Below are 26,937 nucleotides of genomic sequence, written 5' to 3' on the forward strand. Positions count from 1 at the left end.
TGAGTAAATTTGCCCCAGGCAGAGAGATGGCCCATTAGAACAGGCTACCCTTAGCCCTGTAGAGGCCAATGGTAGCTAGCGGAACCCTACATAGCCAGAGTTTCCCAGGGGTGGGAAGAAGAGGGGTTCAACTGGAGGTTCAGGATTGGAAGTGGGGTTCCTTCAGTCTAGCTAAGAGCTGAGGTCTCCCTAGCCGGGACCCTCTCCAGTGACAGGCCATTTGGGAAGTGCAGCGTGTGCTCAGGCCGGATTGGATTTCAGAGATTAAAGGAGCTAAATCTGGCTGGGGCTGGGGGAGGTGCCAGGAGAAAGAATTGCAGAGGTCCAGCAGCTGGGAGGCCCAGAGGACCCGGCCTGAGGCCTAAGAGTGGGGGTGGGGATCCCAAGTCAGGCCGGAAGCCCTTTTGACCTCAATAAGGCTGGAATGCTGGGTCACCCTGTAGAGACAGTTTACTTAGTTGGAGTTAGGGGTAGGATGGGGCAGATACCCAGTTGAAAAAAGGTTAAACCAAACTGAGAAGAGACAGAAATTAGGGTGCTGGCCCCGTACTGAGTTTTTGTGCCTGGAGCCCCAAGACACGGACTCTGGATTGCCCTGTGATGGTTTGGAGCTGTGTAGAAAAGACTTGGGGAGCAACTCGAGTCCCCTCCCCCACTGGGCCCTCCTCTCCTTGCAGCCCCTCCCCTATCCCTGAGTGGCAGCAGCGGCTGTGGCCGCTCCCAGTCCCAAGAGTAGGAGCTCAGAGTTTCTATTCCCGTACGCAGAATGGGAGGGTGGAAGAGAGCTGGTTTTCCTAGGCAAGATGCGGGGGAGGGGGGTCCGAAGGTCTCCGGGACTCTTCTGGGTACGACTTCTGGTAGCAGAAACACTTGCAGCGCTGCTGGGATGTTCGTGGGAAGAGCCTACTGGGGGCTGGGGCCATATCACGTCTCTAGCCCGGGGGAGCTGGGGTGCTGAGGCGATGGGAATCCCCAGCTGCTGGCAATCGGCCTCAGAGTCTCTTTCCAACCTCGAGGCCTAAAGATCAAAACTGTCTCCAGCCCTTAGTCTTCAAGCAGGCTAGCTAGAAGGGATGTGTGGATGAGGCCGGTTGGGGGCAGTCTGTGGCCGGGGTGCAACCAAGGGAAGTGTGAGACTTTGGCATATGGGTGTCCAGCTCTTTTGCCCTACGGCTAGGAACCCCCCCACCTCCGCTCCTGTCCCCCCCACACATCCTGAGGCTTCCGCTTCCTCCTGGAGGGGTTGGAGAGAGAAGTTTGCCCAGAGCAACCTCACTCTGAACGTGGGACTTTTTTCCATGGAAATCCCCTTATAGCGCCGAGTTAAAGAGAAAGATTGAAGTTGGTGCTGCTAAATCTGTCTGTTGTGTGGCCCACACAGAGAAAAAGCAGACCTACGGACAGTAGAAAGGGCCAAATCTCGGTGGTTTTGATTTTGATGTGTTAGTGGTGGTGGGTTTTGTTTTGTTTGGCTGTGCAACCCTGGGGGACTTACCATTCCCCTCTCCAAGCTCTGTTTATCTGCTCTGTAAAAGGAAGACAGAAGCTGGTGCTTAACAAGATGGTCAGGATTAGACACCGTTCCACAAGGCAGAGACCCACAGTACCATCCCTAGTACAGTTAGAGCTCCTGAGTGCTAGTTAGGTCTAACCAGAAGCACTGTACACTGTGGCTGTGGAAAGAGTGGGAAACCTGCAGTCAGGAGGTTGTGACTTTGAGTCTTGGCCTTGTACCTGCTAGAAGCAAGGTTTAGAACCGACCCTGTTGTGGAGAGGTGGGACAATGTGGTAATGGCTGGCCATTACTGAGAGCTAACCGGGATGGGTCATTTAGTTTCTGGTCTCATTTTTCTCAATGCAAGATGCTCTTATTCTTTCACAGATGGGGAAACTGAGGCCCAAAAATTCTTATTCTTTCACAGATGGGGAAACTGAGGCCTAGAAGTACTGGGGGTTGAACCTAGGACCCTGTGTGCTAGTGCTCTACCACAGAGCTAAAGTTCCAGTGTTAGCATTCATTTTAGGCTCTGTCCCACAGTTACCTGGCAACAGCCAGGTATGCCTGCCTCAGTATAAAAGGGGTTGCTTACCCCTTCCTCACTCTCTTTCCCTCTTACTTTTTTCTCTCTCTGTCCCTTTTCTCCCCATCTCCTCCCTACCTGCTCTCTCCCCATGTTCATGCTGGCCGCTCCTCTTTTTTCTCTGTGTCTCTGTGTCTCTGTGTCTGTGTCTGTGTCTCTGTCTCTGTGTCTGTCTGTCTGTCTCTCTCTCTGCCTTTCTCTGTCTCTATTCCCTCTTCAACTCCCCTCCCTATGCCCTAAATAAACTTTATTCTATACTATGGCTGGTACCTCAGGGGGAGGGATGTCTCAGCATGGACCCTCAGAGGCATCACCATACCTCACCATACCACGCCTCTATCAAGCAGAACCCTGGTTCCTTTTCTTTTTTTCTTTTTTTTTTGGAGCTGGGGACCGAACCCAGGGCCTTGCGCTTGCTAGGCAAATGCTCTACCACTGAGCTAAATCCCTACCCCCCCTTTTTTTTATAAAACAACAGCCAGCCCTTCACTGTTGTAGTTTAGGCTGGTCTCCAGTTCGAATTATAGCCCAGGCTGACCTAGAACTCTAATCCTCCTGCCTCTACTGTACAGATTACATTCAGGTTCATCCGCTCCTACGTTCTCGTTATCTCTCTCTTCCTCTCTCTCTCTCTCTCTCTCTCTCTCTCTCTCTCTCTCTCTCTCTGTCTTGTTTTGTTTTGTTTTTTGGGGGGGTTGTTTGTTTGTTTGTTTTTGAGACAGGGTTTCTCTGAGTAGCCCTAGCTATCCTGGAACTCAATCTACCGACAAAGCTGGCCTCACATTCGGAGCTCTGCCGTCTCCACTTCCCAGGTGCTGGGATTAAAGTTGTGTGTCATCACTGCCCAGCTCTTTTTTTTTTAAGATTTATTTATTTACTGTATAGAAGAGGGCATCAAATCTCATTACATATGGTTGCTGGGATTTGAACTCAGGATCTCTGGAAGAGCAGTCAGTGCTCTTAGCACTGAGCTATCTCTCCAGCCCTCAGCTTTTTTTAATTACATTTTTAAAGTTTATTTTGCATGCATGCGTATGGATGTGCATGTACCCTGGCTAATGTGTGGACGTCAGAAGACAACGTGTAGGAGTTTTTCTCCTTCCAGTATGTGGAGCCCAAGGATTGAGCTCAGGTTATCAGGTTTGGCAACAGCCATCTTGTTGGCTCAGCTGAGGCTCTTGGAGAATAAACTCACTCAAGAGGGATCTATCCAGTGTCTGAGTCCAGGCAGGGCCTACCTGCTCTTCCCCAATTCTTTCTTTTGCTCAGAGCTCTGTGGAGTCTGGTAGAACCTGAGCCATTGGGTAACCATTTCTCAGTGGGTTTAAGAAGATGAGAGAGGGGCTGGAGGGATGGCTCAGTGGTTAAGAGCACTGACTGCTCTTCCAGAGGTCCTGAGTTCAAATCCCAGCAACCACATGGTGTCTCACAACCACCTGTAATGAGATCTGATGCCTTCTTCTGGTGTGTCTGAAGACAGCTATAGTGTACTTATACATAAAATAAATAAATAAATATTTTTTTAAAAAAAAAAGAAGATGAGAGAGGGGCTGGAGAGATGACTCAGTGGTTAAGAGCACTGACTGCTCTTCCAGACGTCCTGAGTTCAATTCCCAGCAACCACAAGGTGGCTCACAACCATCTGTAATGGGATCCGATGCACTCTTCTGGTGTGTCTGAAAACAGCTACAGTATACTCATATAAATAAAAATAAATAAGTCTTTTTTAAAAAGAAGATGAGCAAAGCATTAGGGCTATGAGAACATATTATAGGCATGGTTTTGTGTGCAGCCTGAGAGGCTACATAGCAAGACCCTGTCTGGTGTTCTCTGGAGTTTCAGACCCGGTTGCAGTATGTACCTGAATGGTTCAGAGACTAAGTATCCCTCCCCCGAGCAAGCACAGTTTAGGACACTGTTGTGTGCTGTGATCTGAAGTGTCAGAGAAGGCCCAAGAGTCTGAGCGGACCCTTAAGATGACCATGACTAGGGCTGTACGAAACGCAGTATGATCCTGTACTATAAATAGCAACTTGTGCATAGTGGCCCTGTGAGGTCACTGCCAGCCACTCAGGCCCTGTTTGAAGCACCCAGGGCCTCAGAGGAAATTTGGAAAGTTCCCAGAACAGCAGGAATATGACCAAACTAGAGGAGTTAGGACCAAACGGGCGATGAGGAAAGATGAAAGGAATGGAGATGAATCAGGGAGAGGCAAGCATTGAATGATGACCCAGGATCACGGCCACCAATCTGTCTCTACATGAAAGGAAAGGCAAGCAGGGTCCTAAGAATTGGCTCTGAGGGTGGCTGATGGGCCCTGGACTGTCCAAGCCTGTTGACCCCTCCTTTCTGCAGCCCCCAAAACCTGACATGGTGGTTCACACCTTTAATGCCTCAGGACACAGAAACAAGTGAATCTGTGAGTTTGAAGCCAGCCTGGTTTATGCAGGGAGTTCCAGGCCAGACAGGGATATACAGAGAGATCCTATCTGAGATTAATATAGTGAGAAAAAGTCAAACTACGAACAAACAACAACAAAAGCCCTTCCAAGCTTGGCCGAAGAGTGGGACCTCTTTTTATCCTTGGGGTGGCATCCTTGACAGCTTCGGCTTAGGGCTGGACAGGACTAATGATAAACAGAGAAGTTCAGGGGTGTCTCCTACAGTCTTTTGGGTCTGGGGACTAGAAGACATGTCATGGGGAAACTGGAACTCAGAGAACCCAGAAGGAGGTGGGTCTGCATGGTGGGAGGTGGGAGGGCCAGTGGCTTCCAGGCTGAGCCAAGAAACCTGGGAGAAGAAGGAGCCAGGGTATCCATCCCCAGGAAGGATGGTAGCACCATCGAGACATTGGATGTCTCATGTGACAGGTGACATTGGCAGAATGTCACCGTGTGGTGGGATAAGGTCTCTTCTAGGGGATACACCTGTAATCTGGTTTCTCTTATCGAGGAGACTCCAGGCCACACTGCTCAGAAAAGTCAATGAGATCTAGCTTCTGGGTCAGCTATATGGCTCAGTGGGTAAAGGTACTTGGCATCTGGTGACCTGAGTTCAATGCCCATAGGTAGAAGAAGAGACATGACTGGACAAGCTTCCCTCTGACTTTCATATGGATGCTGTAGCATAGTCTCAAATAGGCAAACAAGTAGATGCTTTAAAAATTAAAATTAAGCAAGACACGGTGGTACAGGCCTTTTAACCCCATACTCGGGGGTTCAAGGCCTGCCTGCTCTACAGAGTGAAAGTTCCAGAACAGTGAGGGTTACACGGGGAAACCCTGTCTTGGAACAAGAATTCTGGATTCTTCTGTCTCAGTCTCCCAAGCATTAGAATTGCTGGGTACCTCCCACCCCTAGTCCTTCCCTAAAGCTACCAGAACACTGTTTCCCTCTCTAACCTCTACTATGACCTCTGTCTCCATTACATCTGAACTTCATGGCACGGGTAGTCCCCAAGGCATCACTCTAAGACCAGGCCTCCTCCTCCCCCACCTTCATTCTTTTACTCCATTCTTCCCTCGTGGACACAGATGTCCTATTTGGTAGAAGCTGGGCAGGAAGGAGGTGAGATTAGCCCCAGACGTCTCCTACTTTGGCAGAAAACCCAAGGTACTTTGTGTCTGTAAAAGGAGTGTGTGTGTGTTGTGGGGAGGGGGGGTCAGAAGCAGGGCCAGGGGTGAGGATTGGGGATGGGAAGCCAGTGGAAGAAGAGGGGTCAGGAGGCAGAGATGCTTGAGAACAAGAGGATGTATTTGGGAGATCTTAAGCCAACCAGAGGAGAGGGGGGCAGAGGATGGGGTTTCTGACTAAGCCACTCCCCTACCCCCAATGCAGCAAGAAAGAGATGAGTTTCAAGGAGAATCTTGACGCCATTCTGGCTGGGCCCCCCAGCTCTGGCCCCGCCCCTAGGGTTTCCAGGAAGAAACAATCGCCTCTGGACATTCCTTCCCTTTTACAGTCACTCAGGAGCTTGCACTGGTGGAGCCTTAGGAGCTGCTAGTGAGGGGAAGGTGAACAGAGGCAGCAGGCAGTGCCTGGACAGCCTCTCTGCAGGTGTCAGAAGGTAACATTCCTTCTGGTGCCCAGAGACTCTACCTGCCAAAACTGAGCACTATCCCACCTAAACAAGATCTGGACCGGTTCCCCACTCTCACAAAGGTCATGCCAAGGTCAGAGAGAAAATGGCACTTGTCACGTGGCACAGATGGCTATAGCTTGAAACCTCGGGAATGGGCACCCATCTTGAACTCCAGTGGAAATTCTACCCCAGACTCTGTTTGTTCCTCTAACCATTTTCCCCACCAAGAGCTGAAGGGTTGACAAGAGCTCAGGCCCCCCAGAGTTCACCTCTGTGCAGTGTTCCCAAGACCCACTCATGTGACAGCTGACAGGAGACAGATCGGGTAGGAGTAGGTCCTGGGGAAAGGAACAAAGCGTGACTTTAAAGGCACTGGTTTGGACATGGTTTGTCCTCTACGGCTTCCTGAATTGGAAGCTTGGCCCCTGTAGTGATGTTAAGCAGTGGCTGACAACGTATGTACTAGGGCTATGGTCTTAGCTGGTGGAAACTTTAAGAGACAAACTGGGCATGGGAGCTCATATCTCTAATCCCAGCACTTGAGAGGTGGAGGCAGAAAGATCGGAGTTCAAGGTTATCCTCTGCTATATAGCAAATTTGAGGCCAGCCTAGACTGTATGAGACCCTGTCTTAGATAAAACAAAGATTGTTGAGCTAGGTAAAGGTATCTGCCACCAAGCTTGATGACCTGATTTTATTTAACCCCCAGGCCTTACTAGGTGAGAGAACTCCTGAAAGCTGTCCTTTGATCACACACACACACACACACACACACACACACACACACACACACACGCAAACACACACACACCTGGAGAGATGGCTCAGTAGTTAAGAGCACTAGCATGCTCTTGCAGGGGATCTGAGTTCAATTCCCAGCATCCTATATGGAGGCTCACAACCATTTATAACTCCAATCTTGGGGATCCAACATCCTTTCTGGCCTCCATAGGCTCTAGGTACAGATATACATACAGACAACAAACACACACACACACACACACACACACACACACACACACACACCCGTGTGCATGTTCACATATACAGATGCGTGTGGATGTGTATGCACTTGTGTGTGAGAGCCAGAGGACAAACTCTATTGTCATTCTTCATTACCATCACTTTAGTTTTTGTTTGGGGGTATTTTTTTTATTTGTTTGTTTGGGACAGTCTCTCACTGGCTTGAAACTTCTTAAGTAGAGTAGCTGGCCAGCAAGCCTCGGGAATCCACTTGCTTCTGCCTTCCCAGTGTTGGAGTTACAAGCATATATCACCTACCTTGTAAGACTCAAAGTGAGCCTTAGCTACCGGAAGACCCCCGAATGAGACTGGAGAACAGAGTTTGATGCAAAAGCAAGAGGTTTATTGTTCTAACACACTGGGATCATCCTGCAGCCAGAGGAGAGGCGACTCCTTCTCTTTCTTTCATAAGCTTCTTATATAATTTTGAGGGCAGATTATAGCAACAGCAATTAGGCACATAATGACTGGTGGTCCTGGTGACCTTTACATTAATTGGCTGGCAGGGAGGGGGACAAAGAGACCTTCCCTAAGGCATGGTGGGAAGTTCCAAGTCAGGGCTCTCTCTCAACCTAGACTTTCTTTTTCTATAACATGAGTTCTGGGAATTGAACTCAGGTCATCGTGCAAGACACTTTATCACTTACCTTGCCACAGCCCCCACAGATACAACAAACAGGTTGGTCTTGGTGGACTTTCACATTTCCCAGGACTAAGGAGCTCCAGGAAGAGGCATGATCATGAAATCACATGAGTTTACATTAAAAATAATTTACTAAAATCTTCAAAGATGTGTCCTGAAGATGTTCCAAATGGTATTGCTTATACAAACAGAACTGGCAACAGTATAAAATGCCCATAAATAAGGAACCTGCTGAATAAACTATGCTAGATCCATAATGAAATACAAGGGAAGACACTGAGGTGAAGAGCTTAAACCTTGCGGGCCCTGATACCTCAGGCCCAGAGTGCAGGCCCCAATGATCTCACCAGTCAATTCTGCTAAATGTTTCAACAAAAACTAATATCAGTCCTTGTGGAAGTTAGAGGAGGAAAGAATACTTCCTATGTCATGGCCTGACCAAAATTTTCAACAACATATGGCAAAGGAAACTCAAGAGCCAATAAAAAAAGATCACCAACACATAGAACTTATTCCTGCAGTGTGAGACATTTCCACACAATTCTACATTGCAGAATGAAGAGGAAAGTGCTCACACAGCCCTCTTGGTTGATGATAAATTAAAACAACTTCATTGGTTACAAGGGGGCTGGAGAGATGGCTCAGTGGTTAAAAGCACTGACTGCTCTTCCAGAGGTCCTAAGTTCAATTCCCAGCAACCACATGGTGGCTTACAACCATCTGTAATGAGATCTGGTGTCCTCTTCTGGTGTGTCTGCAGATGGCTATACTGTACTCATATAAAAATAAATAAATGAAGCTTAAAAAAGAAAAAGAACTCATAACAATAACCAAAACGAAGGTTTGCAAACTATAAAATGTTGCTGAAATAGATATCTGAATAAACGTAGAGCATCTCATTTTCATAGACTGGAGCATTATGAAGATGTTGATATTCTCCACAGCTATGCACATATTCAGGTTGATCTCTAACAAAAACCCCAATTTTTACAGAAAAAGAAAACTATGTCCTAAACTGCCTATGGTTTCTCATGGGCTTCAACTAGAAAATGGAAACAAAACCTGGAAAAGAAGAACTAAGCTAACCAACTTACACTGGTTGGTTTTGAAACACTACTAAAGCTACAGTTATCAAAACAATGTGGTACTAGGAAAAATACAAATATATAGTCAATGGGACAGAACAGAACTCAGAAATGAATTTTCACATAGTCACATAGTTATCAACAGGGAATCAAGATCATTCAATGAGAAAAAGGCAGGTTTCCACAAATGGTGGGAATATTGACTAGCCATATGCAAGAGGCAACTGGAGGCCCTTACCTTATGCCTTATACAGAAATTAGCCCAAATGTATCTATACTTAAGTATGGAATTAAAAGCCATAAAACTGTTAGGAAAGAAAACTTAGTGGAAAAGTTTCATGTCACTGGATTTGGCAATGATATCTTGGACACGACTTCAAAAGGATGTGCGAGAGAGAGAGATAAATTGATTCTTAAATTGGTTTGCACAAAAACTAAAAAAGGATTGTGTCTCCAAGGACACTACGAGCCAAATAGTGGTACATTCCTTTAATCCAACACACTGGAGAGAGAGGCAGGAGGATTTCTGTGAGTTTTCAGCTGCTTTCAGGACAGCTGGGAATATGAAGAAAGACTATAGTGGTTGGCTTTGTGTGTCAACTTGACAAGAGCTAGCATCATCAGAGAGGAAGGAACCTCAGTTGAGGAGATGTCTCCCTGAGATCCAGCTGTAAGATCAATTAGTGATCAATGGGGAAGGGCCTAGCCCACTGTGGGTGGCGCCATCCCTGGTCTGGAGGTCCTGGGTTCTATAAGAAAGCAGGCTGAGAAAGTCATGAGGAACAAGCCAGTAAACAGCACCTCTCCATGGCCTCTGCACGAGCTCCGGCCTCCTTGTTCCTGTTTGAGTTCCTGTCCTGATGTCCTTCAGTGATGGACTATGATGTGTAAGTGTAAGTCAAGTAAACTCTTTCCTCTCCAACTTGCTTTTGGTCATTGTGTTTCATCACAGCAATAGAAATTCCAACTAGGACAGACACTTATCCAAAGAAGACCAACAAACACAGAAAGATGCTTAGCATCGCTAATGATCAGTGATATGCAAATTAAAACCACAGCGAGGTACCACTTCATACTCATGAGGGCAGACTGTACAAAACAAACAAGACCAGAACATGATGCGTGCTGAGGGCAGTATTGGGAACATTGCCGTCGACGTCGTCGTCGTCGTCGTCGTCATCATCATCATCATCATCATCATCATCAAGACTGGGTTTCTCTGTGTACACCTGGCTATCCTGGAGCTCACTCTGTAGATCAGGCTGGCCTCTAACTCCCAGAGATCCAACTGCTTCTGTCTCCCAAGTGCTAGGCTTAAAGGTATATGCCAGCACTGACTCTGAAGAGTTTTTAAAATGTACTTTTTATCTTTGTTTTTGAGAATTTTACGCATGTATACATTGAAGTTTGGAGTTAGATGTGCTACCATTGCCCCATGAGGCCCTTACAGTGTATTTTGGTCATGTCCACTCCTAGTTTCTCCCACTCAATTTGCTCTGGGCCCTCCTCCCTCCACATCTCTATGTCAACTTCTTATGCTCTTTTAAAAAACAAAACAAAACCCACCGAGTTCAGTCAGTGCTGCCTGTGCACTGCTCATGCTGTAGGACCCTGGAGGTGAGCCAGTGGCCAGGCCCCTCCCCTGAGGATCTCTAACCACCATAACTCCAACCACAGAACACCCTAAGAGCCTAAAGACCGGCCGGACCCAGTCCCTCCAGACACAAGGGGCCGAGCTGTGCCCCACAGAGTAAAAAGCCCAAGCTCAGGACTTGAAATGCTACCAGTTCCCATCCTGGAAATCTGTCCCCAAGAAACCCCGTAGAAACTCCGTCTTCCACTAAGGGAGGAAGCTCGGGCTAAGGCGAGCATGAGTTCGCAGCCGTGAACTCTTGACTGTGATGACCGTGTTCTGCTGCTTCTCAGCTGAGCAGACGGAGCCACTCTCCTGGGCTCTCCTTTCCCAGTAAATCTCTCCCGTGAGGTTTGTCGTGTCTTGTGACTTTGTGGTATTCCTTGGCTGCTGACTGCCCGGATGCCTCTCCCTTTAGAGCGATGACACTCGCACTGGGACACACCCCTAGTGCAGACTATCTACTGGAACATGGGGCAGCATGCAAGTGGCCGTCCCCCCAAAGAAAACTGACTCTTTTTCCTCTAGAAGTTACTCATTGCCAATGGCTCCTTAGCTAGGCCTGAGGTCTTGGGAGCTGCCTCCCTCGCCATCCTGGATCTTTGAGTGGTCTGATTTGCGCAGAGAGCCACAGTGGCTGTGAGTTCATGAGAGCGATGGCCAACATCTATGCTGTGTCCAGAAGACGGAATTTCACATCAATCCTTTCTAGTCTCCATTTCTTACACTCGTCCTTCCCCCTCTTCTGAGATGTTCTTTGAGCCTTGGGGTCAGGAAGAGGTTGACACGGGAAGAGGTTGTCCTGTTTCGGGATGAACATTCAACTGTCGTTCATTCTCAGTCTGAACAGTTATTGATCACTGCCACTGCCAAAAGAAGCTTCTCTGACCGAGGTGGAGAGCAGCCCTAATTGCAGGTCTAAACAAATATTTAGAAGGCAGTTTGACATCATAACTATGTATCAAAACAACAAAAATCAAACCTGTGATCCCCCAGCCATGAGCTCTTGATGGTGATGACATCACCAGGCACGAATTCTATCCTGTGGAGCAGGCCCCGAGTCCAACCAGAAAGCAGTTAGTCACCCCAACAGTGGCCATGTCACTATTGTGCCAATGGGCATGTCCTGCCAGGCAGGTCAATATTATAGTGCGCAGTGTCCAACATTATTCACAATAGCACATTATTCACAAATGAGAGAATATTACTCAACCAGTAAAAAGAAGGGAACTCTGGAACCTACTCTAACATGGAGGAAACTTGAGATTGTGTTGCTAAGTAAAATAAACCAGTCACAGGGGAACACTATATGACTCCGTGTACAAGAGTTACCTACTGCAATCAAATCCATAGAGACAGAAATAAAATATGGTGTTTAAACGGGCTCAAGAATCCCCGAGTAGAAAAAGCTGCCAGGGTTCATAAGTAATGGAATCCTTGCTTGCTCTGCAAGTAGAAGTGAAACCTAATTGGAGCTATTTCTTGTCAAAGCCTATACTAAAAGGAAATAGATTCAGGCTCGGTGCCACAGACCTGTAATCCTAGCAGTGTGCTAGACTAAGGCAGAGGACTCGAAAGTTCCAAGTCAGGCTGAGGTACTGAGTAAGTTCAAGGTGAGTCTGGGCTGTAAGGTGAAGCCCCATCTCAGAACCAAACACAGAGAGGAAGAGAGGAAATAGGGAAGAAGAGGAAGAGGGGAAGAAAGAACATAGAGAATATAGTTCAAACAGCCAATAGCCCCTGTACTGGCTGGTTTTGTGTGTCAACTTGACACAAGCTGGAGTTATCACAGAAAAGGAGCCCCAGTTGTGGAAATGCCTCCATGAGATCCAGCTATAAGGCATGTTCTCAACTAGTGGTCAAGCCCATTGTGGGTGGTGCCATCCCTAGGCTGGTGTAGTCTTGGGTTCTATAAGAAAGCAAGCTGAGCAAGCCAGGGGAAGCAAGCCAGTGAGTAACATCTCTCCATGGCTTCTGCATGAGCTCCTGCTTCCTGACCTGCTTGAGTTCCAGTCCTGACTTCCTTTAGTGATGAACAGCAATGTGGAAGTGTAAGCTGAATAAACCCTTTCCTCCCCAACTTGCTTCTTGGTCATGATGTTTGTGCAGGAATAGGAACCCTGACTAAGACAGCCCCAGACCGGGATTTTTAATTGAAGAGACAAAGGAAGGCAACCCAAGAGCAGTACCCAACACTATTATTGTCTTTGCTTTCTCTATTTGTCTGACCGGTAACTGCCTCCCCACTATGCTCCCTTTACAGAGCTCAAACCACTTCCTCTTGCAGCTGTGTAAGTCGGAAATCGTTGTTAGCACCAATAAACTCCAGCATTTGTTTGTTTCTGCGACCGAATTTGTAGCCCAGGCTAGCCTCAAAGTTGTTATGGAACCAAAAATGAGCTTGAACTTCTAATTCTTCTACTTCTACCTCTGAAGTCCTAGGAGTATAGGCATGTGTCCAGTTTGATGCCGTCGAAGGGATCAAACCCAAGGCTTTATGTATGTTGGGCAACTGAGCTGTACACCCAGCCCCTGTCCAAATGAATCAAGAATTGATGGCTCCGGAGAGATGGCTCAGAAGTTAAGAACACTGGCTGCTTTTCTGAAGGACCTGGGTTCAATTCCCAACATCCACATAGAAGCTCACAGTTGTGGGATGGGGAATCATGGAACGGAGAGGAGCCAGTCTGAAGTGCAGTCTAGTCCTGTCCAACCCTGGAAATCTGGTCTCGAGAAAGGTAGGAATTGGAATCCTCCCTCCCCTGCCTGGGGCCCGCAGGTCCTGGTGTATGTAATTCTGATGTAGTGATAACCACTGTACCACACAGAGAATGAGTTTCAGACTCTACCTAGAAATGGTGAAATGGCCAGGCGTGGTGTCACAGGTCTATAATCCCAATGTGGGGGGGAGGCAGAAGAGCAAAATCAAGGCAAGTCTGAGGCCAGGTTGGTCTACGTATGCGACCCAGGCTATTCTGGGTTACACCGCAGAGCCTGTCTCAAGCAAACAAATAAAGGCCCATTTTATGTAACATATATTTTATAAGAATAAAACAGGACTCGGTTCTAAGAGAACTAAAACAGGACACTTTCCAAGACGCCTGTGTTTACAGCCAACGGCTTGCCTCGGAAGAGCATGTAAAATATTTTAAAAGGGGAAAAAGCCGGGTGTGGTAATGCTCACCTGCAGTCCTAGCACTCTGGAAGTGAAGCAGGAACATCATGAGTCTAGGCTACAAAAAGAAAAATAAAGGTCAGCTCCGTGTATGCGATCAACAGCAGCCCCCACCCAAACTTGGTCGTGTGGCTCAGGGGCGGGGGCGGGCTGGAAGAGTTAACTGTTGAAGACTGGGAGCCAGCAACTTTTCGCCTTAAACTCTTTTTTGTATACATTGTGTTTTGATCATGGGCATCTGGGAAGATCATTATTTTTAGTGTCCAGTTCCCAGCAGCCCCCTCGGGAGGCCAAGGTCTTGCTCCAGCGCCTTCTCAGAGCACGTCTTGGGACGTTCCTTTCCTTGTGCCTCTCAGGCTGCAGGGTGTTGTTTTACTGCTGTCCACCGCAGTAGATCCTCAGGACTGGAACCGCGATTTGGAAAAAGTCCCAATTGGTTGGAAGCCAAGAGCCCAGTAGTTGTTGGTTTTGACTAGAGATGATGCGGTTTATTTATTTGTTTTCTGCCTCATTTCACCAAGCAGCTAAAGGCTAGGGTTTGCCTGAAGGCCAATCCCTCATGTGTACTAGGGGTGGCTCACAAAGCCACAGCAATGTCCTATACATTCATTCAATGTCCTTACACACCCTGCTTCTTTGGATTGCAGATGACTAAAGTCAGCATCAAGGGTCTTTGGTGGAAAAAGGAGTTTCTTGATCCAAGTAGGGGACAAATCGTGACAAGGGCCTCGGAGTTGGACCACACCCAGGCCAACGGCCTCTCCTCCCTAGCTTTCCACGTGTAGCACGTTGACACCCGCCCCTCCCCACCAAACCAGAATTCACGAAACAAGGCCACCACAGGGGCCAGTTTAGCAAACAGCTTTATTCATAAATTCCAGAGATCTTTGGCCCTGCTCAGACGCAATTCTTGAGCCAATTCTTATTTTTTTTTTTTGGTTCTTTTTTTCGGAGCTGGGGATCGAACCCAGGGCCTTGCGCTTCCTAGGCAAGCGCTCTACCACTGAGCTAAATCCCCAACCCCTCTTGAGCCAGTTCTTACAGTCAGGAGACGCAATGGTAAGACTGGCAGGGATCGGTGCTTCGAGAAGAGGTGAAGCGTCATCCAAGAGTAGGGAAAGAGGCCAGAAAATGACAATGACAACTGAATGTGCTGCCTAGGATATGTTAAGGATCCATGCAGCCTCCAAACCCCTCTACTAGCATACAATCTAGATTGGAAGCTGAGGCCCCAGAAGAGCGAGAACATACCAGCTTGCACTGACTTGAAGCCTGGATAAGAATATCTGGAGCTCCCCCATCCATTTCATAAACGTGTCTCGGGGATAAAAATTAGCTGCTTAATGCGAAAGGCTTTGAAAAGACTGCAGTAGCAAGTCCTTCACAGTTCACTTGCTGTAGACACATCCAGTCTGGAGCCAAAGCCTAGTGTTTGGTTTCAGACGCAGGGACAAGAGACTGAGGTGCACATTTTAGACACCAAAGCAGACCTAACCTCCAGGTTCTCCCAGCATCCCTCAGTCCCTACCTCGCACACCCTGCCTCCAACCCTGAACTTTCCAGCCAGGGGCTGGGCTGCCCTTTCTGTAGAGGTTCTTCCCTGTATAATCCAGACATTTTGGTCTCTCTTCGCCTCTCTCTGAGCTAGAGCCCTTTCTCTCTTTCTCTTCCCTCTCCCCCAAGCCCTCCCCATGGCAACTCCCCTGGCCTCAATCCTTGGGGCAGTGAACTCCCCTCAGAGCAGCTCTCCAATAAACCTGACTTTCATAGAATCTAATCTGGCTTGAATTGGTTCATTTCACCAGCAGAGAAATAACCTATCACCCAGACTCCGGATCCCTCCCTGTGCTATGCTACAAAAATGGCATCTACACAGCCTCTGCTCGTGGTCTGTTAGAGAACAGGGGAGTCACGGGCGCAGTGCTCTCAGCAGGGATCAGTACATATAAGGCCTTGTTGTTATTGTTGTTGCAAGCTTCATTGTCTCCCTGGCCTGTTCAAAGGCTCGCTCACTGCACAGTCATGCAAAGATGCTCGGCCCAACTCTATGACTAAGGCCCCTGAGCATTAGGGAGGTAAAGGACCTGCTTCTTAGCACCTCTTTCTTTCTGACCAGCCCTGGGTACCGACAACGGCTCCTAATCCAGTGCTCCGTTTCTAGGGTTGAGCTATGGATTCCTAATCTAGTACTCCATTCCCAGGCTTTGTGTTCTAGAAGGGTCAGGCCTAAGGGAAGAGACACAGCAATGTGCACAGAGAAATGTAGATGCCCTTAGGGGTCAGTGAGTGCCTGGTGCTTGGGGAGTCAGAATGGGAAAGGAAGGCAAACACACTCCAGGGGTTCATTCTGTCGGGGTCCTAGAGTGATGGGAGCTCCAGCCTTCCTTGACACCTCTGTCTCTTCAGGTGCCTGGCTCCCAGTCCCCAGAACGCCTCTCCTGCACTTCGCTCGGTGCTGCTTTCCGTCTCCTCTATAAATACCTACTCTGGTATTTCGCCTTGGCAGCTGTTGGCTGCCAGGGAGATGGCTGGCTTGACGTGCACCTCCTGACAAAACACAAACCCCGTGGTGTGAGTGGGTGTGGGCGGTGTGAGTAGGGGGGATGAATCAGAGAGGGGGTGAGGGAGACAGGGGCGCAGGAGTCAGGCAAAGGCGATGCGGGGTGTGACTACACGCAGTTGGAAACAGCCATCAGACTCTCTCTGGAAACTCTCTTGCTGGCTATAAACTTGAGGGATGCAGAAGGCCTGCACTCCTCCCGAGGGAAACTGAGGCTCAGGGTTAAAACCCAGGTGTCAGTGGTATGCATAAGCCATCAGGCACTGGTCAGGGTTACTCTCTCTGACTACCATGGGCCTATCCTACAGGCCCACCTAGAGACTCCTTTGATGGGCTAGTAGACTCCTGTCTGGGCTTTGCCCACAGTCCTTGGGAACTTCAGCATTTTCTAGGCAATTTTATTTGCAACTTTATTTATCGGGGGTCTTTGTTCGGTCCAATAACCTAAAATCTCTCCTCGGTGAAAATAGGCAGCCTCAAACAAATGAAATTCTCTAGCCTGCTTTCCCCAGGATAAGACAGGCATCCAAATGGAAAAAGGGGCCGGCCAAGGGTCTCCTGTCAGCTCCCTGCCCTGTGAAACCCAGCAGGCCTGCCTGTCTTCTGTCCTCTTGGGGCTGTCCAGGGGCGCAGGCCTCTTGCGGGGGAGCTGGCCTCCCCGCCCCCTCGCCTGCGGCCGCCCTTTTCCTGGCAGGACAGAGGGATCCTGCAGCTGTCAGGGGAGGGGCGGCGAGGGGTGATGTCAGGAGGGCTACAAATAGTGCCGACAGCTAAGGGGCTCCGTCTCCCCTCTTCATATCCACTCTCCAGCCGGCTGCCCGCCTGCTGTCTCCTCTTTGCGTCCGCTCAGCCTCGTCCACGCCGCCACCATGAGCCAGGCCTACTCGTCCAGCCAGCGCGTGTCCTCCTACCGCCGCACCTTCGGCGGCGCCCCGGGCTTCTCGCTCGGTTCCCCGCTGAGCTCTCCGGTGTTCCCACGAGCAGGCTTCGGTTCCAAGGGCTCCTCGAGCTCAGTGACATCCCGCGTGTACCAGGTGTCGCGCACGTCGGGCGGGGCCGGAGGCTTGGGGTCGCTGCGGGCTAGCCGGCTGGGGACCACCCGAGCACCATCCTATGGCGCGGGAGAGCTGCTGGACTTCTCGCTGGCCGACGCGGTGAACCAGGAGTTCCTGGCCACGCGCACCAACGAGAAGGTGGAGCTGCAAGAGCTCAATGACCGCTTCGCCAACTACATCGAGAAGGTGCGCTTCTTGGAACAGCAGAACGCCGCGCTCGCCGCCGAGGTCAACCGGCTCAAGGGCCGAGAGCCAACTCGGGTCGCCGAGCTCTACGAGGAGGAGATGCGAGAGCTGCGGCGCCAAGTGGAGGTCCTCACCAACCAGCGCGCCCGCGTCGACGTGGAGCGTGACAACCTGATAGACGACCTGCAGAGGCTCAAGGCCAAGTGAGAGCCCAGCGCCTCCCAGATTTTTCCCCCTCATCTCCATCCCCCTCCGGACTCCCCCTCCCGGAGCCTGAGAACCTCCTCAGCCCATGTTTGGAAAAGGTCATTAGTTAAGAGGAGATGGACTCCGGATCTTTCCGTTGCTCCTTCTATGTAACACTGGAGTAGGGAGGTAGACAGAGAGAAGAAATGGGGGATCTTGCCTAGTGCACAGTGAGCAGCTGCCTTTGAAAGGATACTAAGTTGCTGGAGTGACAGTGTGGTCATGACTATAGCTAAGCAAAGGGTCAGAGGCTGATGGGGGGAGGGGCCCTCCTGGAAGGATGGATGGGCTGGGAAGAGCAGGAGGGAAGCCAGGCAGTAGCTTTCAGCTTAGCTGTGATGAGGCCCGAGGGAAGGTTGGGATGGGGAGCTTGACCCCTTGACCCCTAGGCCTAGCTGAGGCAGTGTTACTGTACTAGGTGAATGGACAGGCTTGAGTAAAGGGGACAGTGAATAAGGGCTATGGCCCAGTCCACCATGATCTAGTGAAAAAGGCTGAGTAATCCGGACATGGGGGCACACCCCCATAATTCCAGCACTTGGGAGGATGATACAGGAGAATTGCCATGAGTTCTAGGCAAGTCTGGGATACAGAGAAAGTACAAGGCCAACCGGGCCTACTGGCAAGATTTGTTTTAAAAGACGGAAAAGATTCCGTAGTGACGACGGTCTTGTTTCTGTTTACCCAACTGAGCAGAGTCACCTTCTTGCCACCGAAGTCACAAACATTTATTTAGCTCCTACATGGGTCAGGCTAGGCCTGGGAACACAGAGGTGGATAAAATAAAACAGAGTTCCTAACCCCGGGGGAGGTCAGTCAATCTTGGACACGAGACTTCAAGGGTGTGGCTCCAGGGCTGAGACTGAGCCACTTCCTGCTCCTCCCCCCCGTGGGCGGGGCCTCTGTTACTTTTTTTTTTTCTGGGCCTCTTGTTCCTACCCAACCACCAAGACTTGTCCCTGTGTCCTGAGCTGGCTCCCTGATAGGTCCCCAGCCACTAGCTTTCTACAGCTGGCTCTGTCCCTCACTGTCTGTCTGTCTGTCTGTCTGTTTGTCCTGGCTAGGCTACAGGAGGAAATCCAACTGAGAGAAGAAGCAGAGAACAACTTGGCTGCCTTCCGAGCGGTGAGCCTTCTTTGGTCCCTAGCGGTCATCTCTCCTCTGTCTCTCTGGTCCCCACTTAAGCTGTTCCTGACCCTGACATTGTCATTTCCTCCATCCAGGATGTGGATGCAGCCACTCTGGCTCGAATTGACCTAGAGCGCAGAATTGAGTCACTCAACGAGGAGATTGCATTCCTTAAGAAAGTGCACGAAGAGGTACCAGGGCCCTTGGGTGATGGTGAAAGCATCTAGAAGCCGGGAGGTGGGGAAACTAACTCTGAAGTGGGGCGCGCGCGGGTGTGTGTGTGTGTGTGTGTGTGTGTGTCCGTCTGTGTGTGTGTGTGTCCGTCTGTGTGTGTGTGTGTGTGTGAGTGAGTGAGTGTGTGTGTGTGTGTGTGTGTGTGTGTGTGAAGGTGCTTTGGGAGGGTCCAGAAGGGGACTGAAGCCCGGCTGTGCCCTGCAGGAGATCCGTGAGCTCCAGGCCCAGCTTCAGGAACAGCAGGTCCAGGTAGAGATGGACATGTCCAAGCCAGACCTCACAGCCGCCCTCAGGGACATCCGCGCTCAGTATGAAACCATTGCGGCTAAGAACATCTCTGAGGCTGAAGAATGGTACAAGTCCAAGGTGGGTGATCTAGCCGTGGAACTCTGGCTCCTCTATCTCCATGTGAAATGCTTCCTGTACTTGCAGCCCTGGAGTAGGGTGAACCTGGTGTCTCCATACTCCCTTGCCTACACTGCCTCTTGCTCCCCTCTGTCTCAGAGACCCTTTATCTGCCCTCAGGTTTCAGACTTGACTCAGGCAGCCAATAAGAACAACGATGCGCTGCGCCAAGCCAAGCAGGAGATGATGGAATACCGACACCAGATCCAGTCCTACACCTGCGAGATTGATGCCCTCAAGGGCACCGTGAGTCCCTCCCCCTCCCCCATAACCTCAGCTTCTTTCTGCCTGCAGCTTAGCTCAAACCCTCACCCTGTGACACTTTGAACTCATTACAGACCCTCTGGGGTCCTCCAGTTCCTCAATGCACAGAGGTAAAACCAGATGAGTGGATTCCTAGTTGGGTATTCTCTAAGGAATCAGATGAGTCCTGGGGGCATCTCCTTGTAAGGTTGGGTGGATGCTCCTTTTTAGGTGATTTATTCTGAATGCCCATGTAAGAATTTACTAGAGCTCAGGGTCCCACAGCTAAGAGCAAAGCCTTTGAGGGTTCTTCTACCTGACCATGACCACGTGGAGGTGCCTCCAACCTCCAACACTGGGTCTCATTTCCATCCGGGTTCTCTAAGGCCCTCCCTCCTAGACATGCTCTGAGCCTACCCTTGACTCGGACTCCCTCATCCCTTGCAGAATGACTCCTTGATGAGGCAGATGAGGGAGCTGGAGGATCGCTTCGCCAGCGAGGCCAGTGGCTATCAGGACAACATCGCGCGCCTGGAGGAGGAGATCCGACACCTAAAGGATGAGATGGCCCGCCATCTGCGGGAGTACCAGGATCTGCTCAACGTGAAGATGGCCTTGGATGTGGAGATTGCCACCTACCGGAAGCTGCTGGAGGGCGAGGAGAGCAGGTGAGAGCTTAGGTATAGGGTTGGTGCGGGGAGCCCAAACCACCCCAGATCTCAACAAGACCCGGAAACAGTTTTATACAAGAGGCCACCGTTCTGCCCGTTGCAGAAAATGAACGAGGGCCACCTGGGTAAAGCACGATGTAATTAACAGCTTTTTATTTTAAAAAAGAGAAGTGTAAGTATTCCCTTATCCACCTTTAGAATTAAGAACCCACGGCATAAAATCATATTTGGCAATCGGTAATAAAATATTACTGCCAGTCAGGGGAGCCATGAAAGCAGAGTGGAAAATGATGAGGATGGAGGGGGCGGGGCTAGAGCCAGAGAGCGGAGAAGCAGGAAGCCTTGTACATGGTTTAGAGAGGAGGCTGAGGTGAATACACACACAAACACACACAGTCACTTACGCTCAAAGGAGAAGGCACAGATGACGTGCTCAAGCAATCCACCCAAACTCCATATACGAGGACCAACAGGAGTGTGACCCGGCAGTGGTAGCAAACACCTTTAATCCCAGCACTCGGGAGGTAGAGGCAGGTGAATCTTTTAAGTTCAAGGCCAGCCTGGTGTACAGAGTGAGTTCCAGGACAGCCAGGGCTATGGAGACACACACACACACACACACACATATACATATACATATACCCACACATACACACATGTAAATACACACATACACATACATACACAACACACCCAAGCACACAACAATTCACACACACGCGCACAGAGACACACATCAGACACACACATACACCCCACACACACACACACACACACCACACACACTCTTCCCCCCCCCACACCACACACACACACACATATACATACCCACACACATACATACATATACATACACATTCGCGCACCCACACACACACACTCATACACTCACACACACACATACACACATACACATACTCACACACACAGGAATCTTCTGGGAGACAGAACTATTATGAATCTGGATTGTACTGGCAGTTACATGGAATATACTTCTCAAAACTCACTAGATGTACTCTAACATTTCTGTTGTATGTAAGTTTAATGTCAAATTAAGACAGATCAATTATGCCATCAAATGGTACCCATCAATACTCATAAAAGGCATGGCAGCAGGTCTAAGTATAGACTTATAAGGAGAATTCATGGTTTTTATTAGTTTCTTTTGAGAAGGATCTACTGTAGCTCAGGTTGGCCCCGCACGTGCTATGTAGCTCAAGGATGACCTTGAACACCCGTCCTGTTGTCCCCATTTCCTAAATGATGGGACCTGAACAGGCTATGCCACCATGCCTGGTTCAAGTGGTGCTGGGGACTGAACCACAGCTTCATGTGTGCAGAACAAACTGTCTACCAACTACACTCCGTTCCCAACCCCTGCATTTTGTAGAACGTACACCTAACACAACATGAATGACCTTTTAAGGTCAGATCCCCTCTTCTATACTAGGCCTGAATGGCCCATTCCCAGATGTGGCCTGCCTGGGAGGTGGGCACAAAGTGAATTTCGCAGCTACTGTTCATGTCTCCCCTATTGCCAGGAACGAGGAAGATCTGGGAGCTTGGAGGGTGCAGTGGGGTTAGTTGTGCCTGAGGTCAGGATTAGAATGGGTGAACTTTCTAGAAGGGACAGTTTCTGGGACAGCTAGAGTTGGTTCTTGATCTGTGCATTGTGAGAGGTAAGAGTAAAGGCTCAGTGGGGCTGGGAATTTTGGGGGAGAACCAGCTAAAAGAGTGACAAGGAGGATTTCAGGGGGGAGATTTGAGTGTTCTTAACCCTCTGGGGACATGGTCTCTCCCTCTTCAGGATCAACCTTCCGATCCAGACCTTCTCTGCTCTCAACTTCCGAGGTGAGTGTGTGCCGGGCGGTGGAGGTCGGCTGCAAGGATTCAGTTAGGGTAGCCCCAGCCTATTAGGAGAGAGGGATGGGGCCCTGGTGCAGGCCGGGCGGGCGTGAAAGGAAAAGAGGACTGTAGATCAAGCATGGAGGTGGTGGTGGGGTGGCGATGACGCTGGTGCTGTTTGTGTTCTATTGTGCTGACTACATCCCCCCAGCCTTCTGGATTATTGGTTCTCAAGAATCAGATATATCCCGAATCCCAAACTCTGGAAGCTGCAGGGGTGTTCCCTGTCTGCACAGGGAGGTACCCCTTGCTCATGAACTGTCTGGAACGCTGCCAGAGCGCACTTGGTGCACATTCTCTGGCTGTTTGTTGAGTGCCCTATTTGTGGGAGCAAGATGTTGGATGCACATTTAAAAAAAAAAAAAAAAAGAAGCCAAATTTTAGCGAAGCCAAAACAATGATGCGAACGAGCTTTGAGGGCACTCTGCCATCTTGACATTAGTAATATGCAGATCAAGTGGCTTCCCAACCCCAGAGAGCAGGAAAGCATTCACTAATGATACATTAGGAAAGCGAGTCGGAGATCTTGGCAGCTTCTCCTTTCCTAGATCAAACCTTTTATATCTTCGATGTTCATTTCCATCAGGAAAAATACACGCTGTGCTCCATCGAGTCAAACGTTCATTACAGGCTAGTTGCTTGCTAAGGGACTCATGAACGCCAAACTCCTGACACCACGGAACTAAATGTGACCCCCACTATGAAACTCAGATTTCTTTTTCTTTTTTCACTTATTTGTTTATTCAGATACCAAGTATGTGTTCTGCATATAAAATCACTTTTGCTGCACATCAGCAGCTCAGAGCCACACTATGGGAAGTGTCATGGCTGCTGTGTCCCAGAGAGGAGACTGAGGCACAGTAGGGCCCGTGCATCAGTGATTAGCTCCTGCTTCATTCAGACATTAAACAACTCATTCTGGAGCCTCTAAGTTTCTCCAGCAGATCTATAGGCCCAGGCTTTGGGGTTGTCTTAGAGGACAGTCCACGGACATATCACTCAGGACTCTTCTGAAAATCCAGAGGTGGAGAGAGAGCAAGGTGGGATAGGAAACATGAATCCGATCCTGGGCCTTGGGTCCCTTGCTGTCCTGTACCAGCCCACAGCACAATCTTTTGGCTCTTGAAGTCATTCCTCTAGCAAGACTAGCCCCTGGCTCTATAGAATCATCTGTCCGGTGCCGGGTTCGAGGATGAGGTCAGACGGTTGTCATGAGGAAGGGGAGAATCAGCTACTACTTGGAGCAATGCAGCCTGGGGTGGATCTCCAGTCACTGTGCAGCTTAGGTATGAACCTGGTCAGGCTGAGCATGTGGTGGGTCTATTGCAGAAACCAGCCCCGAGCAAAGGGGTTCCGAAGTCCACACCAAAAAGACAGTGATGATCAAGACCATTGAGACCCGGGATGGAGAGGTGAGTGGTGTTGGACTCCTCGTCCTTAGGAGTAATGGGAGTGTCTGACAGCTGGGTGGCTCCCAACCCTGGATGGGGGTGAGTGGGCCTTGCTGCCTTGGGGTGGAGTAATTGGGGGTGAGGCTCTTCTTAGCCAGCAGTGGATAGATTGGCCTTCTCCTCCTGCTCAGGTCGTCAGCGAGGCCACACAGCAACAACACGAAGTGCTGTAAGCCAGGAATTCGGTGTCCTGGCCCCGTCCTCACTGCCTCCTGAAGCCAGCCTCTTCCACTCTTGGATGTCACACCCAGTCGCTTTTCTCCTCTCACAGCCTCTGAACCCTCCTCACAATCACCTCTTTGTGGTCTTCATGCTGCCCAGCCTCAGGAAACCCCTCAGCCACCTCTGCAGACCCTCCCATGAGCCCTGGCTATTGGCAACTGTCAAGCCTGGCTCTTAAGAGAGAACCTAGCTCAAGGCCTGACCCTTTTCCCTGCCATCTTTGTGACCTCTGGCTTAGAAGAGGGTACCAGAGAGGGCGCTGGGACCTGCAGAGTCAGGACAGAGCTATGTGGATATCCCCACATTCGACCCCCAGCCTGGGTCAGAGACAGAATGAAGCCTCAGCGAGCTGAGATGGAGAAAGGGGGGCCTGAAAAATGTCCTCGTGGCCCCTCTCTTTCCCATCCCAACCCAGGATAGGCTTGGAAAGCAGGGGCTGTAAGAGAGAACTGGAAGGTGCTGGATGTGGGAGCAGGAGATACAGAAGGAGAGAGGATGGGTGAGAAGTTGGAGAGGAAAGAAGAGAGAGGCAGAGAGTGGGCTCAGGTTGGTGGGAGGATGCCACCTCCCCTGCCTGCCCCTCCCACCGCAGGGGCCCTGGACAGAAACAATAAAGAGATAAGCACAAACCTTCATGGCCCCACTGTCCTGACTGTATCTTGGGGGGCCCTGGACCCTGTCATGACTCCATTACCCTGGGATAGACCATGTCACCCTCTTGCTCAGCTAGATTGAGGGGTGAGTCTCTGGGCGCTGCAGTCTGGGGAGCATGGGGTGTTGGAGAAGGGGCTCCTGTTAAAAAGCCACAGAGCCTCCTGTCCAGTCTATCCCCTTAGGTTTCCTATCCCCTTAATGTCATCGGGGCATTGAGTGAAGGCAGGGATGGGCACAGTTCTCCTCTACAGACTGGCTGTGAAGGAAGTTCCCTCAGCCCATCCCCCCAAGATACCAGTCACTTTCCATTTCCTTTTTTTTTTTTTTTTTTTTGATGAAATGTCTTCATGTAACCCAGGCTGGTCCCAAATCCCCTCTGTATCCAACCATTCAGCTTTAAACTCTTGATCCTTGTGTTTCAGTCTGAATACCTTTTAACCCTTTCTTTCATGCACAGAAGCCAATCCAGACAAAATTAACATTGTTCACGAAAGTGCAAAGACAAACTTTTTACTTGGATAAAGAAAGCTTCCAGGTTTCCGGAGCTGGGGACCAAACCCAGAGCCTTGCACTTGCTAGGCAAGCGCTCTACCACTGAGCTAAATCCCCAACCCCCGCTCCAAGACTCTTAAGTGAATGTCAAGCCACCCTTCATCCATATGCAGTTCCAATGGAATTCAGTCTCAAATAAAACACCAAAGGGAGCCAGGGCGGGTGTGCTGCTTGTAATCCTAACACAGGCACTCGAGAGGTTGGGCCCTGAAGACTTCAGGTCCGAAGCCAGCCTCTGCTTCCTAATGAGGACTGTGTAAAAAGCACACAGGCTTTGAGAGGGGAGTATAGGAATTACTAAAGAAAAGAGAAATCAGTTGAATAAAACATGTATATGTATTATGAGACCATGATAACGTAGATCAATGGTTCTAAATCTTCCTAACGCTGCGACCCTTTAATACAGTTCCTCACATTGTGGAGACCACCCCACCCCTGCCACCACCATAAACTTATTCTTGCTGCTACTTCATAACTGTAATTTTGCTACTGTTATGAATCATAATGTCAATATCTGATATTTGACGCCCACGGATTGAGAACTGCTGACTTAGAAAGTTTGGTTAATAGAAAGGAACTGCCTAAGACGTTAATGGAATAAAACAGGCTTCACATATGTATGGGATGCTGGAGTACCCTTAAGGAGGCATTTCAGTCTATGGGGGAGACGTAATCGACAGAGAGTTTGGAAACAATTGAGCAGCCTAAAGGTCTGGGGTGGCACATGAAATGTATTTCTCTTCCCACTTCTTCCTAAGATATGTTTCAGGTCAGAGAAAGATTTAAGGAACACGCTAAGCCTTTGGACTTGAGGCTCCATGTTGCTCCCCACCCCCTATCTAAGTGACTGAAGGGGTGTGGATGAATATAAAAATCAAAATGATGATGAATTCATACAGGTGCAGGCGAATGAACTAATGAGGCTTTAAGTCTCTGTTGGTCATTCTACAATAGCTTTCCAAAACCATTCGAAGTCCTTTTGGGCAGTGATGTTTTCCCCCTCCTGTTGGATGCTCTCTGTTTTTACCAGCCCCCACTTTTTTGAAGCAGGTCCATTAAGAGGATCCACCCAAGCCCCCACCCCTGCCCCCTGTGACAGATAGGAAAATGACCCCTGTCATTTCCATCTTCCATATGCTCTAACAGAGTCAGCACTATAGACAAACTCTCGCAGAACGTGGACTCGAATGACGGTCAGTGTCTTTATGCAGGACTAGAACGGGAAGCATTAGCAAGGTCTAGCCTATCTTTGAAACACAAATATATGTGCTGACTGCTCTGGGGAACCCCTGGGCTGAGGGCGTGGCTTTGGTGGATAAGGCTACCATGGCAGGAGTCTGTAAGAAGTTTCTAGAGTCCTGCTGTTTCTCCTTCACCCTGAGTGAGTTATGTATACTCATCTTCTATACACAGGGCAGAGGGACTCATAAGTCAGGGGAAGGGAGTTAGCCTCACTGTCCTAAAATAACAGGTCAGACTGTCCTTGGGGTTAGGGGAGCTAGGGGTCCCAGATTCAATCAGGGAATCCCCTTCCCAGCCTCATCCCAGTCCACCGTTTGTGGCAGCTCTCTGGAGGCCCCTCCATTAGGGAATGCTCAGAAGGAAAGCCTTCATTCACCTGTCACCTGTGACTACACCTGCCCCTCCTCAGGCAGGAGGCCAATGCTGCCCTCCACACCCAAAGGGAACATTCCGAGTACAGCTT

The 26,937-nt window shown here is 49.6% G+C and overlaps 1 protein-coding gene across 2 annotated transcripts; it reads left to right on the plus strand.

Moving 5' to 3' along the window:
* Positions 1 to 17,068: 17,068 nt before the first annotated feature.
* Positions 17,069 to 24,659, plus strand: Des (desmin). Of its 2 annotated transcripts, XM_032901403.1 has the most exons (9): positions 17,075 to 17,724; positions 18,832 to 18,892; positions 18,991 to 19,086; positions 19,334 to 19,495; positions 19,655 to 19,780; positions 20,225 to 20,445; positions 22,256 to 22,299; positions 23,683 to 23,765; positions 23,936 to 24,659. In XM_032901403.1, the coding sequence occupies exons 1-9, from the start codon at positions 17,150 to 17,152 to the stop codon at positions 23,975 to 23,977; spliced, it is 1,410 nt and encodes a 469-aa protein (XP_032757294.1). In that variant the 5' UTR covers positions 17,075 to 17,149; the 3' UTR covers positions 23,978 to 24,659. The 2 variants fall into 2 exon arrangements, with proteins under 2 accessions (XP_032757293.1, XP_032757294.1); XM_032901402.1 differs by lacking the exon at positions 23,936 to 24,659 and having other exon boundaries at positions 17,069 to 17,724; positions 23,683 to 23,892.
* The last annotated feature ends 2,278 nt before the right edge of the window (positions 24,660 to 26,937 follow it).

The sequence above is a fragment of the Rattus rattus genome, chromosome 4, assembly GCF_011064425.1.
Source record: "Rattus rattus isolate New Zealand chromosome 4, Rrattus_CSIRO_v1, whole genome shotgun sequence".
Classification (NCBI taxonomy): Eukaryota; Metazoa; Chordata; class Mammalia; order Rodentia; family Muridae; genus Rattus; species Rattus rattus.